At 38.9% G+C, this 15,872-nt stretch overlaps 1 protein-coding gene across 4 annotated transcripts in view; it reads right to left on the bottom strand.

Moving 5' to 3' along the window:
- The window catches only part of LOC140728545 (voltage-gated inwardly rectifying potassium channel KCNH7-like), a 523,000-nt gene that overhangs the window by 110,727 nt on the left and 396,401 nt on the right, over nucleotides 1–15,872 (bottom strand). For all 4 annotated transcript variants that reach the window (XM_073047421.1, XM_073047422.1, XM_073047420.1 and 1 more), the window contains one exon: nucleotides 7,370–7,584. In XM_073047421.1, the coding sequence (XP_072903522.1) occupies nucleotides 7,370–7,584 (215 nt within the window). The remainder of the gene's footprint in view (nucleotides 1–7,369; nucleotides 7,585–15,872) is intronic.

The following is a 15,872-nucleotide window of genomic DNA, read 5'->3' on the forward strand; positions in this document are numbered from 1 at the left end:
TTGATTTACTTGTTTATTTATTATTATTATTGTTTTATTTTATTTATTTATATGTTTTTTTCTCTCTGTTAGATTATGTATTGCATTGAACTGCTGCTGCTAAGTTAACAAATTTCCTGTCACATGCCAGTGATAATAAACCTGATTCTCATTCAGATTCTGACTGGGTGTTTCCCCCTTGATCTAGTGAGTTCTCCTTGAAACTACACTCAAGTCAATTTCAAAGCTCAAAGTTCAAAGTAAATTTTATTATCAACATACATATATGTCATTATCTACAACCTTGAGATTCATTTTCTTGTGGGCATACTCAATAAATCTATAGAATAATAATCACAACAGAATCAATAAAAGACCACCCAACTAAGGCATTCAACCAGAGCGCAGAAGACAACAAAATGTGCAAATACAAAAAGAAGAAATAATAATAATAAATAAGGAATAGAGCTTGAGAACATGAGATGAAGAGTCATTGAATGTGAGTCTATTTGTTGTGGAAACATTTCAATGATGGGGCAAATGAAGATGAGTGATGTTAACCCCTTTGGTTCAAGAGCCTGATGGTTGATGGTCAGTAATTGTTCCTGAACCTGGTTGTTGTGTCCTGAGGCTCCTGTACCTTTTTCCTGACAGTATCAGAGAGAAGAGCATGCCCTGCGTGGTGGGGGTCCCTGCTAATGGATGCTTTTTCCTACGACATTATTTCATATAGATATGCTCAATGGTTGGGATGGCTTTACCTGTGATATACTGGGCTATATCCACTACTTTTTGGAGCATTTTCCATTTAAGAACATTAGTTTTTCCAGACGAGGCTGTGTCAATTTCTCTCCACTACATATCTATAGAAGTTCGTCAAAGTTTTAGATGTCATGCTGAATCTCTACAAACTCCTAGGGAAGTAGAAGCACTGCTATGCCTTCCTTGTAATTGCACTTATATGCTGTGTCCAGGACAGGTCCTCAAAAGTCAAAAGCTGCCTTGATTTTGTGGGCAATAATTTTTGCCTCACCTCACCTTTGAAATTTGGTTCTTTGGTCCAAGGCATTGATGTGATCTGGTAAATCCAAACTGAGCATTGGTGAGTAGTTTCCTGGTGAGTCAGTATCAGTAACAGCACTCTTAACAATACCTATCGTCACTTTGATAATGGAAAGTCGATGAAATGGATCTTAATTCACTGGAATGGATTCATTTTGCTTTTTGTGAAAGGACGTGTCTGGGCAGTTTTCCATATTATCAGTGAGTGCCAATGTTTTGACTGTACTGGAGCAGAATGATTAGAAGTGTGACTAATTCTGGAAAACAGTTCTTCAGTCTTATGGCGGAGATGCTGTCCAATTCAATTGCTTTTGCATCCTGTGTCTTCAGCTGATTGTGAAGTCAGGTAGAGTGAATTGAAATGGCTGAAATCTGGCTTTTTGTGATGGTGGGATCTCAGGAGTAATCCAAGAATGATTATTCAAACTACACTTCTGAATCACTATGACTGCAAATCTTCAGCCTTGTTGTGGCACTCATGTCATAGGCCTCCACCTCACACCCTACTTCCTCCTCCCATTAGCTGTTTAGTCGTCCCTCACCATTCTAAACTACATGTTCACACCGCTTGAGAAATGACTAACTGCTAATATAAATAGAAATCGAAAGGTGTTCTCTAGACATAAGAGTAGTGGCACCTGTCATGAGCTGGCCTTGCCCTTATTTGTTAATTGTTGTCGTAACTAGAGTTGTTAAGCCCTTGTGCATTCCGATTAATCTTGTCAAGTTAATTGTGTCTGGCATTGATTTTCCTTATTCTATGATTATTTAATGTTGAACCCCAATTAGTGCCAATCGCTGGGTCCTTGTGTGTGTTTTCAGAATGACTCGTTTCATGGTGTTGCTGGGTCAAGCCATCAATGTTCAATTGGAATTCCCATGAATAAACTCTAGATTCTGTCTCAGCATGTGAGTCTGTCATTGCTGTGCATCTGGGTTCAGTCATCTGTCCGTGCTCACCATGAGAGAAACCCATGGAAGAACCTGACAAATTAAGGACAAAAATGGGAACTTGCACACTCCTGAGGCTATTTTTGACACACTAAAGGAATACTTTACATGTCTTAATGGGGAAGAAGCTGCTTCCAAAGCCGTAATGAAAAATGAGGCGCTGGATCTACTAAATATTGACTGTGTGGAGCAATTAGAAAAATTAGCTGAATTTAAAGAAGGTAAGTCAGCAGGACTGGATGGATGCATCCTAGAATTTTCAGGGAAGTACAGATGGAAATCTAGAGTGCACTGAAAATAATCTTCAAAGCTTTTTAGATATGAGGATGCAACTGCTATCGCCCTATTCAAATAAGGAAGCCAAATAACCACAGGCTAGTCAGTTCAACTCTGGTGGTAAGAAGGTGGTAAGAAGGCTTTTAGAAACAATTATCCGGTGTAGTGTTAAAAGTCGTAGAGTTTATAGTGCACTACAGCAGAAAAATAGGCCCTTTGAAACATCTAGTCCACGTCAAACTGTTTTCTGCCTTGTCTCATTGACCCAAACCTGCACCATAGCCCTCCATTCCCCTCCCATCCATGTCTGGAGGGAACTTGATCAATTGCCTTCATTTTAATTACAGCAAATCAACACAGATTTGTTACAAGCAAACTGTGTCTATCCAATTTGACAGAATAATTTGATGACAAAACGGATAAAGTTGGTAACAATAATGCAGCCAACGTGATGCCCTATGGACTTTATAGATTTTGATAAGGTGCTATGTAACAGCCTTCTTAGAAAAGTTGAATCATGTGGCAATAAAGGAGCATTAACAACATGGGCAAAAATTTAGCTATGCAATAGAAAATGAAGGCTGTGTTAAATGGTTGCTTTTCCAATCACCTGCGGCAGGTGAATATTTCTCCTGTGTCAATAGTTACCATTCTTTTACTTCACATCTGTGATCTCATCTTAACCTTGAGCAGTCCCAAGCTCTTCCGCACCAAAGTGAACCGTCTCTCACTATCTTCTCTTTTGGCAAACTTCATCAGTTTTATAGACTATCAAAGTACTCACAGTCCTGTGCAAAAGACTTAGACACATCTATAAAGCTATGGTGCCTAAAACTTTTACACAGTACTGTATTTGTTAATGTGAAGTGAATTTGTAAATCCGACGTGAGCAAAGGATGTCGGGAATGGTGAGGGTGGAGCACCATGAGATGGGTGTGGGACAGGTGGCAGAGAAGGATTTCCAGGGGCAGGGAGTGACGTGGGTGCAGATGCACCCAGCCCTGAGACACCAGGCATTTGATTCCAAACCAATAGCTTCATTGAACCTTACAGAATGTCTCTCTGGTGCTTCCTGCTCCCTCCCCTCTCCCTTCCCATATTCCCAACTGTGATTCCCTTCTCCCTGCCCCCTTCCCGTTCTCAGTCCACAATAGAGACCCATATCAGAATCAGGTTTATCATCACTCACATATGTCATGAAGTTTGTGGTTATTTTTGTGGCAGCAGTACAGTGCAATACATAAAATTACCACAGTACTGTGCAGAAGTCTTAGGCACCCTGGATATATATACTGTGTGTGTGTGTATATATATTCATCTATTCCAAGCCCTCCATAATTCCTTCACACCATACAGGCCCAAACGGACTCTGCGGCCCATCTAGTCTGTGCCAAACCATATAATTTGCCTTTTCCCATTGACCTGCACCAAGACTATAGCCGTCCATGTACCTATCCAAACTTCTCTTAAATGTTGAAATCGAGCTCGCATGCACCACTTCTGCTGGCACATCTCTCACAATGCTCTGAGTTAAGACGTTTTGCCTCATGTTCCCCTTAAACTTTTCACCTTTCACCCTTAACCCATGACCTCTAGTTGTAGTCCCACCCAACCACAGTGGAAAAAGCCAGCTTGAAATTATCCTATCTGTACCCCTCATACTGCTATCAAATCTCCTCTCAATCTTCTATGTTACAAGGAATAAAGTCCTAACCAATTTAAATTTTCCTTATAACTCAGGTCCCTCCTATAATATTGCAACTAGAATATTTCAGTTGAGGTTTTTATAACAGTTCAGCATGATTTCCCTGCTGTTATGCTCTGCATCTCTATTGATGAAAGAATTATGAATGCATTTATCATTGTGTTCCCAAATTGCCCTACCTATTATTTCCCTATATTCCCCTGACCACTCTGGCCCTACACTCATCACTTTAAATACTTTCTGGAGTACAATGCCTGCAGATATGATGGAGGGAAGTTCCACTGTGTCCTTCATAAGGGGATCATAAAAATATGTGGTGGAGAAAAATTTTCAAGTCTTTTCAGAAGGGATTATTATGTGGAAATAGTGATTTGTTCTGGTAGAGAACCAGTTTGGATGAGATGGGCTGAATGGCCTCTTTCTTTGTTGTAATTATTCTATCTTCCTATCGCAGGTGGAGGTGCGGAGCCCCACAGGAGTGAGATAGATCATTTGGTTGAGTGGGGTTGTAAGAACAATTTCGCACTATACGTGCCCTTCAGTTTTCCTCATTGAACTAAGGTTAATACCCTTGTTTGCTAGCAATGATAGAGTAAGAAATATGCTGGAACATCAGCTTACAAATTGTGGTGTGTGTTCCTGATGGACAACAGTGCCTTCCTGATGCCCAATTTTGAGTTGCCAGAAAATGTGCAAGTTTGTAGGTTAAATGTGCAGTTTAAACATTTTCCCTGAGTCTGTAGATGAGTGGGAATCTGAGAAGCTTATGGAAACGTGGAGAGGATGAAATTGGTTAGGGTGGAGTAATCTTAATGGGTTTTTGGTGGCCAGTGAGACCTGAAGTCCTGAGTGACCTGTTTCTGTGTAGAACGTCTCTTTGACAATGGGCGTACTTTTCCTTTCAAGTAGAATAAGAATGAGGAACTCCAGATTAAAAGTGAGAATTAATCCATTTTTGAAATGCCAACACACTTGATATATCTGATCTACTATTAATAATCTTGGAATTGAGTCGCTGGTCAAAATATCCAAGAAGAAAAATCAAAAATATAGTATGGAGGATTTGTTGGTTAAATTCTCCACGGTGGCAGAGAGCACAACCCAATTATTGATGAAAAAAACAGCTTACAGTGAAGTTGAAACATTTGAAAAGGTTAAATAAAGATAAAAACAACATGACTTAAAATAGAAATTTAATATCATTATGCAAGTTTCTAATATATTATATACATGAGAAAATCTGCAGATGCTGGAAATCCAAATGAACACAATCAAAATTCTGGAGGAACTCAGCAGGTCAGGGAGTATCTATGGAAAAGAGTAAACAGTCAATGTTTTTGGCAGGGACCTTTCTTCAGGACTGGAAAGGAAGGGGAGAAATCAGAGTATGAAGGTGGAGGGAGGGAAGGAAGAAGTACAAAGTGGCAGGTGATAGGTGAAACTGGGAGAGGTGTGTTTACTCCCCAATACTCCCCAATGCCATTAGGCTTTACAATTCTACCGCCAGGACTTAAGAACTTTTTAAAAGCTATTATTAATGCTTTTTGAGATGGTGATTTAGATGCATATCATATTTTTTTACTGAGTGAAGTATTGTATGTAATTAGTTTTGCTACAACAAGTGTATGGGACATTGGAAAAAAAGTTGAATTTCCCCATGGGGATGAATAAAGTATCTATCTATCTATCTATCTATCTATCTATCTATCTATCTATCTACGTTGACTGTTTACTCCTTTTTTATAGATGCTGCCTGACCTGCTGAGTTCCTCTAGTATGTTGTGCGTTTTCCTAATATATTACATGATCTATGTGTTCAAATTCAAGAATGTCAAATAAATTCAAACATCATCTCAATTGGTCTTAATGTGTATGAATGTAGATTTGATCATGTGCCTCCCTCTAAATTGCTTTGTAGTTTTGTAAGTTGTTGCAGTGTATTATTTCTTATTAAATCCATGCAATTTCAGAAATTTATCAGTGGTTAAAGTATTGAAATATATAAAGTACATTTTTCTAAACATTGTATTGCCTTACTCCAAGTTGTGGCTGTTGAAACATCCCTCTCATGTTGAGAGGAACAACATGAGTCAGTGAGACAAAATCAAAAAATTCCTCTGCTGAACATTTGCAAACATCCTGATAGAAGTATCTCTTTTAAAATAGCTTCTTAAGAGAAATGGCTTTGGACAAGCATACTCCGCTTGACCTAGGATCATTTCCTTTTTGTTCCAGTATATGGTGAGGAGCAATAATGGATCTTTTGATAAATGTGAAGTCTGAATGATTGCATGGTACTTGCAATTAGTTTTTCCACGTGCAGCTGTATGGACTTCCCAGGAATGCATTACATGTCATGACTTACCTTCAGAAACAACGTTACCTTAGAGTCATAGAAAAGTACAGCACAGAAACAGGCCCTTCAGCCCATCTAGTTCATGATGAGCCATTAAACTGCCGGCTCCCATCAACCTGCACCAGGACTGTAGCCTTCCATTCCCCTACCGTCCATTTAGCTATCCAAACTTCTCTTAAAAGTTGAAATCAAGCTCGCATACACCACTTGTGCTGGCAACTTGCTCCACACTTTCACAAACCTCTGAGTGAAGAAGATCTTCCTCATCTTCCCCTTAAACTTTTCACCTTTCACCCCTAACCCAAGAGCTCTACTTGTAGTCCCAGCCAATCTCAGTGGAAAAACCCTGCTTGAATTTACTCTATCTATATCCCTCATAATTCCATATCCTTCCATCAAATCTCCTCTCAATCTTCTGTGTTCCAAGAGATAAAGTCCTAACCTATTCAATCTTTCCTTATAACTCGGGTACCTTCTTGACTTTATTTTCTTTGCATCTTATTACAGGAAATGTGATAGGAGTTCTTGGTGTTATTGAAAATAAATGAATTATTCCACTCGTTTTGCAGCACGGTCTGCGGAATTCTATTGTAACCCATCCTCTCTGTATAATTGAACATGGCATAACAGTGTTAGCAGAAGACAGGACAAGTTGTTGTTCAGTCGTTAAGTTGAGTCCAACTCTTTGTGACCAGAGGGTCCATAGAGTTTTCATGGCAAGATACGGAAGTAGATTGCCAGGCCTTTCTTCCGTGCAGCTACTGCTGTTGCCCAGGTTGTGAGCCGGCTGGGTTTGAACTCAGGACCATCTGCCTTGAAGTCCGGTGCTGATGCCATTACACCACCATCCGGCCCACAAGTGCAGTATTTATGTATTATTTCTCAGCTAAAACAATTCCACGATTGCAGCCTGGTTTTACTAAGGTCACAAGGCCCCGTGGGCTTGCAAAATTGTTAAAAATAATAATGATTAATTCATCATAAAAACCTTTAGAAGAGAATAAGGTTTCTAAAGCTTTGTTCTATGTCAAAGATCTTACCTGTGTCACTTTTTCTGTGACATTGTGCGTCCTTTCCTTCACTTTCGGTGCAATGATGGTCTTTTCTGATGAAGGCGGAGATGAACTCTTCTTTTCAGCTTTTATATCAGAAAAGTTCAGGGTGATTTGAGGAATCTTGCTAATTGTGCTATATTTGTTGAGATTAGAATCTGAGGTGGAGCCCAGTAGACTTGACTTGATATGATTAAAAGGTCCTGTAGAAATGACAGTAAAATATGCAAGGTTTATTTTGCAATCAGATCATCTACTTAGGTTCATCTTTTCCATTAGACTGAGCTTCCAGTGCGTAAATTATAAATAAGAGACCATTTCATCTATTTAATAATAATGATAAAATATTATTAATTGCAAGTATTAAAGTTAATTGGAATTTCAAAGAATGTGAATTAAAATGCATTCATTGTACTTCTCAATTTTTATTTCTGTATGTGTTAAATAAGAAAATGCCTTCTATTTACATTGTAACTTGAGGGAATGGTGAAAGGAGCACATGTAAACAGTGATCTACCTTAGCACATCACATGCGAGATCAATGATGATAGAGTAGATAGCCATCTCAGCTGTCAGCTGGCCATTTGCCAAAATTAAAGCATGGATTATCATATATTAGATTAGCAGCTAGTTAATAGCTATTGATGAATGCATTATACATGCACATTAACTTCAGCTTGACGCAGAAACAAAAATTCAATAATGTTAGTCACTTTTACACATTCGGTTCACCACAGTACTTCAAGTAGCCAGACAAGCGTGAACAGTTCAATGCTTATACAAATTGTCCAGAATTTTCATCCGATTGTTTTTGAACGAACGTGGAGCTTCTTCATTCAGACGGTGGTGTGAGCATCAAATGAGCTGTCAGTGGAAGTGGTAGATGTGTGTTCAATTGTAGCATTTAAGAGAAGTTTGGATAGGTACATGGATGAGAAGTACAGAGGGCTACGGTCCTGAAGCAGGCAGAGGAAACTAGGCTGCAAATCAGGTTGGCATGGGCTAGATTGGCTGAAGAACCTGTTTCTGTGTGTAGATGATTCTATAACATCATGAAGTTCAACAGCACAAGTTAATATTATTTCAAGAATATATAATTGAGAAGAGTAATATCCTGCGATTAGCTTTGATCTATGAGCATTTAGAACATAGAACAGTACAGCATAGAAACAGGCCCCTTGGCCCACAAGGTTGTGCTGAACCAAATAAATTAGTGCTCAGTTGGTCAACTAAACTAATTCCTTATGTCTACACAATAGCTATATCCCAATAATTTCTTCACATTCATGTGCCTATCTAAACTTCTCTTGCCTTGCTTTATTTCAAAATTTTAGACTCTCAAGATTGTAACCAGGTGACATTTTTCAATTTGTGTTGACTTACGTGAGAGTGCCTGTTGAGTTTATATTTCCTCTTTGCATTTTTATGTGCACTTATTTTGATTCAGATGTTTCTTATGTTTACTTAATGTATGGCTTGACGGAAGTTTCTATAGAGTCACTCTTAATCATGGTAAATGCAGTATATTGGGCTGAATCTTTTCTCACTGCTGCCAACAGATAGAAGGTAAAAGAACCTCGGGACTTGCACTGCCAGATTCAAGAACAGTTACTACCCCTCAACCATCAGGCTCTTGAACAAAAGGGGATAATGACACCCACCTATAACCAATAATCTCACTTTAAGGACTCTTTACCTTGTTATTTCATGCTCTCGTTATTTATTGCTATTTATTTAAATATGCTTTTGCAGTTTGTTGTCTTCTATGCTCTACTTGATCTCTCATTGACCCTGTTATAGTTAATATTCTATAGTTTACTGAGTATGCCCACAGGAAAAAGATTCACAGGGTTGTATGTGGTGACGTATATGTACTCTGATAATAAAATTTACTTTGAACCTTGAACTTTGAATCTTATTACCTGGACTCACTGTTTGGAGTTGCCATTTATAATCTCCCCGCCCAAGTATTTTACTGGCCCTCTTTTTCTGAAGTGAAGTACCCTGGGCTCCAATATCTTGGTTTGCACACCATGAAGGCATTGAGGGACACATTGAGAAAGCTCTATTCCCTCATCTTCAATAAAACCCTTTGACAGGTGACAAAATGCAACTCCCAGCTTTGCTGGCTATAAAATTTGTGAGACATTTTTTAATAGTTTTTCAAATGCCTCTGGTGGAAACATTTAAATACTATTATAAATATGGTAAATAATAAAAAGTACAAATGTTTGTAAGTGTGGTGGGGTGGAGACATGTCTCTACCAAAGGAGGCGTAAGGTGTTCCCTTCCTCTGCTAGCCTGCAGGCCACCCTTGGGCAAGGTGTAGCACCTGCTTTGCCCCCCGGATCACGGTCATGTGAAGCCATGGGAGCAGATGGTGGTTGGTCATATGAGCAGCTGGTGCATATCACAATTCCTGGTTATGTGACCACTGACACCAGGCAAACAATCCCTGAAGAGTATTGATAATGGTTGGAGTCACCCATCTTGTAAAGACACTGCCCAGAAGAAGTCAATGGCAAAGCACTTCTGTAGAAAAAATTGCCAAGAATAATCATGGTCAAGACCATGATCACCCACACCATAAAACATGGCACGTAATGATGATGATGATGCTGAATTAAAAATAATTAACATATTTAAATTTTTGTCCGGAGAATAGACAAAACACCTAAAATGACAAAAATCATTGAAGTAAATTTAAATGATTAAAATCAAAGGAAGGTGGTTTCCCCTTTGCTTCTTATGCAGAGCCTTACAATTCCAAGTAAAATTTATGAAGCTTTTGATCCTGTCTCTGCAGCTTCCCAAGCCTTGCCTAGGAGACAATAGCAGGAAAACATAACAGGACTCCGCTCTGCCACTGAATTGCACCTAGATTCTAACGACGTAGCAAACACACAGATTTGACTTACTAATTCTACCTTTAAATTAAAAAAAACAAGAGAAAACCTGCAGATGCTGGAAATCCAAGCAGCATACACAACTCAGCAGGCCAAGCAGCATCTATGGAAGAGTACAGTTGACCTTTTGGCCCGAGACCCTTCACCTATCTTTAAATTAATCACTTTCACTTTTGACAATGTATGCGTAGAAGATATGATCTCACTTCTATATAATTGGCTAAAACTGTAAGTTCCACTGGAAATCAATAGCTATTGTTATAAACATCCAGGCCAGTATCCATGTTTGATTTCATTGAGATGGATTACACATGAAAAATACATACTACACCTCCTCTTTAAAGCTTGTCAGAGCCCACCATGTTTATTGCTCTTTCAAACTGGGTAGTTTCAGTAGACACCATCGAACAGCTTAGTTATTCCACAGGAAGTCTCACGGTCTTCTTGTAGATCTCCAGAAGACTTTCTCTTATCTGCTAATATTATTATGCTAGTATTATTTTATGCGTTGTATGTGATATATTAACTGGGTTTTGCACCTTGGTCCATGAGGGACATTGTTTCATTTGGCTACATACATGCTTGCAGTTGAATGACAATAAGCTTGAACTTATTCCAACAACAGGAGTTGCTTAGTAATTAGCCAGATGATGGATATGAGGTTTCGACAATGCTTCTATTTCATTTGAACAAATGATGGAATGGACACCACACTAGTGCAGCAAAGTCATGAAGAACAATTCATTATTATCATTCAATTAATGAACAACACTGTACTAAATTGAACTGAACAAAAAACAGAAAATTCACACAGATATGCCCACAAGTTAGATATGGCCCTTGTGGCCAAAGGGATCAGGGGGTATGGAGAGAAGGCAGGTACAGGGTTCTGAGTTGGATGATTAGCCATGATCATACTGAATGGCGGTGCAGGCTCAAAGGGCCGAATGGCCTACTCCTGCACCTATTTTCTATGTTTCTATGTTTCTATGCCGGGTTTGGAGGACCAGAGGTATAAGGAAAGTTTGAATCAGTTAGAACTGTATTCTTTAGAATGTAGAAGATTGAGAGGAGATTTGATGGAGGTATAAAAAATTATGAGGGGTATTGATAGGGTAAGTGCAAGCAGTCTTTTTCCACTGAGGTTGTGTGGACTAGGGTCACGGGTTAAGGGTGAAAGGTGAGTAGTTTTAGGGGGAACATAAGGGAAACTTCTTCAGTCAGAGGGTTGTGAGAGTGTGGAATGAGTTGCCAGCACAGTGGTGCAAGTAAGCTCAATTTCAGTGTTTAAGAAAAGTTTGGACAGGTACATGGATAGTAGGGGTATGGAGGGCTATGGTCCTGGTGCAGGTTGATGGGAGTGGGCAGCTTAAATGATTTCAACATGGACTCGATGGGGTGAATGACCTGTTTTTGTGCTGTACTCTTCTATGACTCTATGACTGAGTTGAACTGAATATGCTTGGTCTGTTTTAATGGTTTGTGGTTTGGTGTTTTATATTGTGTTTTTCCACTAGTTTTTTTTGCCATTTTTCATGATTTTCTTTTTTGCGTGTTGGTGGTTTGATCTTTTTCTTTGAATAGGTTCCACGGCTTTCTTTCTTTGTTTCGTGGCTGTCTATGTGGAGGTGAATTCTCAGGGTTGTGTACTGCATACATACTTTGATAATAAATGAATGTTTGATTGAGTCTTTCCTGACTTAAGTGTGAAAAACAAAGTATACTGTGTGGAATGAGCTTCCTGTAGAAGTAGTAGAGGCCAGTTCAGTTGTGTCATTTAAGGTAAAATTGGATAGGTATATGGACAGGAAAGGAGTGGAGGGTTATGGGCTGAGTGCGGGTAGGTGGGACTAGGTGAGATTGAGAGTTCGGCACAGACTAGGAGGGCTGGAATGGCCTGTTTCCGTGCTGTGATTGTTATATGGTTATATAGAAGTATTTTATTGAAATATATCTCAACCTCCAATCATAAAATTAAATAGTTTTTAAAGAAGTTAGTTTAGTAGTAATAGAAATATTCAGCAAAAGGTACCAGAAGTTTCATAGAAGTATTATAGCCGGTAGCTTTGATATTCACCTGCAGTGATTAAATGTTGGATTATACTGTACATCTAGATTTTTTGGTTAATAATCAGACCAATAATGCAACAACAAAAAATTTCAATTAGTGAAGAAATCAACTGTTACATATAGATAATTACTGTAAAGCTTTAGATAATAACATGATTTGAATGTTCAGAAATAAAACTAATGTTAATTTAAATTGTTTATCTTTGCTGGAGTTTCCATAAATTCTCAAACCTGTTACTTGACCCTTAAGAAAAGTGAACAAAGCTCTGGTGATATTAAATATCACACAGTATCAAGGATGATGTTAATAAAGCAATATGGCAACACAACTTATTGTTGTATGGCAGCTGACAATGACAAGCATGTCCCAATATAGCACACCAAAGAAATGAAAAACATGTAACTGTTGTTTTTCACTGTAGTTTCTTGTTAATTCCAACTCAGGCTTGCAATACAATTTCCTACAATTTCCAATCTAATCAAAAAATAAGTGAACGTCAAAGTGTAGGAAATCACTTCATGTGGATATCTCTGCTGGATCCAGCCTCAGTCCCAGTGAATAACGGTTGATTGACATGACCACATGAAGAATCTATGACGTACAGATAAGACTGTCAGTCAGTAGGATAAAAATGATTACACAATGGATCTTTTGCCACAGATGCCTCAAGCACATTTAATAAACATCAGATAGCAATTCAGGTTTCTAAACTATATTATGAGGACTCCAGAGGAAGTGAAGTAAACATTTTTCAAGTTTATTCTTCATTCTTCACTCTCCACAGATAATGTAATAGCTTTCTTGATTGCTATGATCCAACATTCCAGTTTAAACTCAGCATCACATTTTGTCAACTGGATGGAGGTTGACACAACTGAAGTAAAAAGTACATATATATTTTTTTCTAGCCAGTTAATACAATTTTCCTTATTCATCTCTGCCAATTTGCTGCTTAGAGTTGCTGAAGACCTGGTATATACACAGTGGCTACTTTTTAAGGTACGGGAGTGGAATCCAGTGAGGTCTGCTGCCATCCATTTCAAGGTACAACATGTTGTGTGTTCAGAGATGCTTTTCAGCACATTACTGCTGTAATGCACGATTATTTGAGTTACGGTTGCCTTCTTGGGAACCGGAGTGATTGGGATGAAGATGAGGTAGTTTGTTTACAAACAGTGGCCTTGTGTAGTGAGACTGCCAGTAAGGAGAGGCTGATGACAGGGCAAAATTGCTGATGAGTTGCAATGCAAAAAGGCAGACAGAATCGGAAAGGGTGAATACAGAATGGAAAGTGCTATATTTGAATGCACGCAGTATAGAGAATAAGGTAGATGAACATTGCAGAGTTTCAGATTGGCATGTATCACTGAATTGTGGCTGAAAGAAGATTATAGCTGAGAGCTTAAGGCCTAAGAGTACACATTGTAATGAAAGGATAGTCAGGTAGGTTGGGGTGGCTCTGTTGGTAAAAAATTAAATTAACTCATTAGAAAGAGGTGACGTAGGGTTGCAAAGTGTGGAATCATTGTGGGTAGAGCTAAAGAACTGCAAGGGTAAAAAGATCCTGATGGGAGTTGTATACAGACCCCAAACAACAGTGAGGATGTGGTCTACAAATCACAATGGGAGATAGAAAATGCATGTCAGTATACTCCCCAATGCCATTCGGCTTTACAATTCAACCGCCAGGAGTAAGATATGTCAAAGTGCCGGGGTTAGGACTCAATGTATTTAAGTAAACTACTTAAGAACTTTTTAAAAGCTATTATTAATGCTTTTTGAGAGGGTGATTTTAGATGCATATCATATTTTTACTGAGTTAAGTATTGTATGTAATTAGTTTTGCTACAATAAGTGTATGGGACATTGGAAAAAATGTTGAATTTCCCCATGGGGATGAATAAAGTATCTATCTATCTATCTATCTATCTATCTATCTAGTGGAGTAAACGGAATTACAGAGGCATGAGGGAGGAACTGGCTAATGTTACAATAGTCATGGGGGATTTCAATATGCAGGTAGTTTGGGAAAATCAGGTTGGTGCTGGATCCCAAGAGGGGGAAATTTTTGAATGTTTATGAGTTGGCTTTCTGGAGCAGCTCATGGTTGAGCCCACTAGGGGATCAGCAATTCTGGATTACATGTTGTGCAATGAACTGGAATTGATTAAAGACCTTAATGTAAGGAAATGCTTTGGGACAAGTGATAATAATATGATAGAATTCACCCTGCAATTTGAGAAGGAGAAGCTAAAGTCAGATGTATCAGTATTACAGTGGAGTAAAGGGAATTACAGAGTCATAAGGGAGGAACTGGCCAAAGCTGACTGGAAAGACACCGGCAGGGATGACAGCAGGGCAGCAATGGCTGGAATTTCTGGAAGCAATTCAGAAGGTGCAAGATATATACATCCCAAAGAGGAAAAATGACACAACTGTGACTAACAAGAGAAATCAAAGCCAACATAAAAGCCAAAGAGAGGACATATAATAGAGCAAGAATTAGTGGGAAGTTAGAGGATATGAAGCACTTAAAAACCAACAGAAGGCAACTAGAAAAGTCATTAAGAAGGAAAAGAAGGAATACGAAGGTAAGCTTGCTAATAGCATTGAAGACGATATCAGAAGTTTCTACAGATACATAAAGTGCAAAAGAGAGGTGAGAGTAGGTATTGGACCTCTGGAAAATGATGCTGGAGAGGTAGTAATGAGGGATAAGGAAACAGCAGATAAGCTGAATAAGTATTTTGTCTTCACTGTGGAAATCAACAGCTGTATGTCAGAAGTTCAAGAATGCCAAGGGGCAGAAGTGTGTGAATTTACTATTACTAGTGAGAAGGATCTTGGGAAACTGAAAGGTCAAAGGTAGGCAAGTCTCTTGGATCAGATGGTGTACACCCCAGGGTTCTGAAAGAGGTGGCTGTAGATTGGGGAGGAATTAGTAATGATATTTCAAGAAACACCAGATCCTGGAATGGTCCGGAAGACTGGAAATTTACAAATGTCACTTCCAATCTCCAAGAAAGGAGAGAGGCAGCAAAAAGGAAACTATTGGCTGGTTATTCTGATATCAGTGGTTAGGAAGATGTTGGAGTCATTTGCTAAGGATGTAGTTTTGGTATTCTTGGAAGCACATGATAAAAATGGCTGTAATCTGCATGAATTCCTGAAGGGAAAATTTTGCCTGACAAGTTGGTTGGAATTCTTTGAAGGGATAACAAAGCAGGATGGACGAAGGGAATCAGTGGATGTTGGATTTCAGAAGGACTTTGACAAGATGCTTGAGTGCTCGGTGGTGTGAGCTGATGCTTTTTGTTTTGCTGGTGGGGAAGGGGGGGGATTGTTGCGGTTTATGCGTGGGAGGGGGAGCTGGGGTGGGCTTTAGCTTTCTAACATTTAACTGTCATTCATTCTTTGGGGGAATTCTCTGTTTTCGTGGATGGTTGTGAAGAAAAAATATTTCAGGATGTATATTGTATATATTTCTCTGACATTAAAAGTACCCTTGAAACCT

The sequence above is a fragment of the Hemitrygon akajei genome, chromosome 5, assembly GCF_048418815.1.
Source record: "Hemitrygon akajei chromosome 5, sHemAka1.3, whole genome shotgun sequence".
Classification (NCBI taxonomy): domain Eukaryota; kingdom Metazoa; phylum Chordata; class Chondrichthyes; order Myliobatiformes; family Dasyatidae; genus Hemitrygon; species Hemitrygon akajei.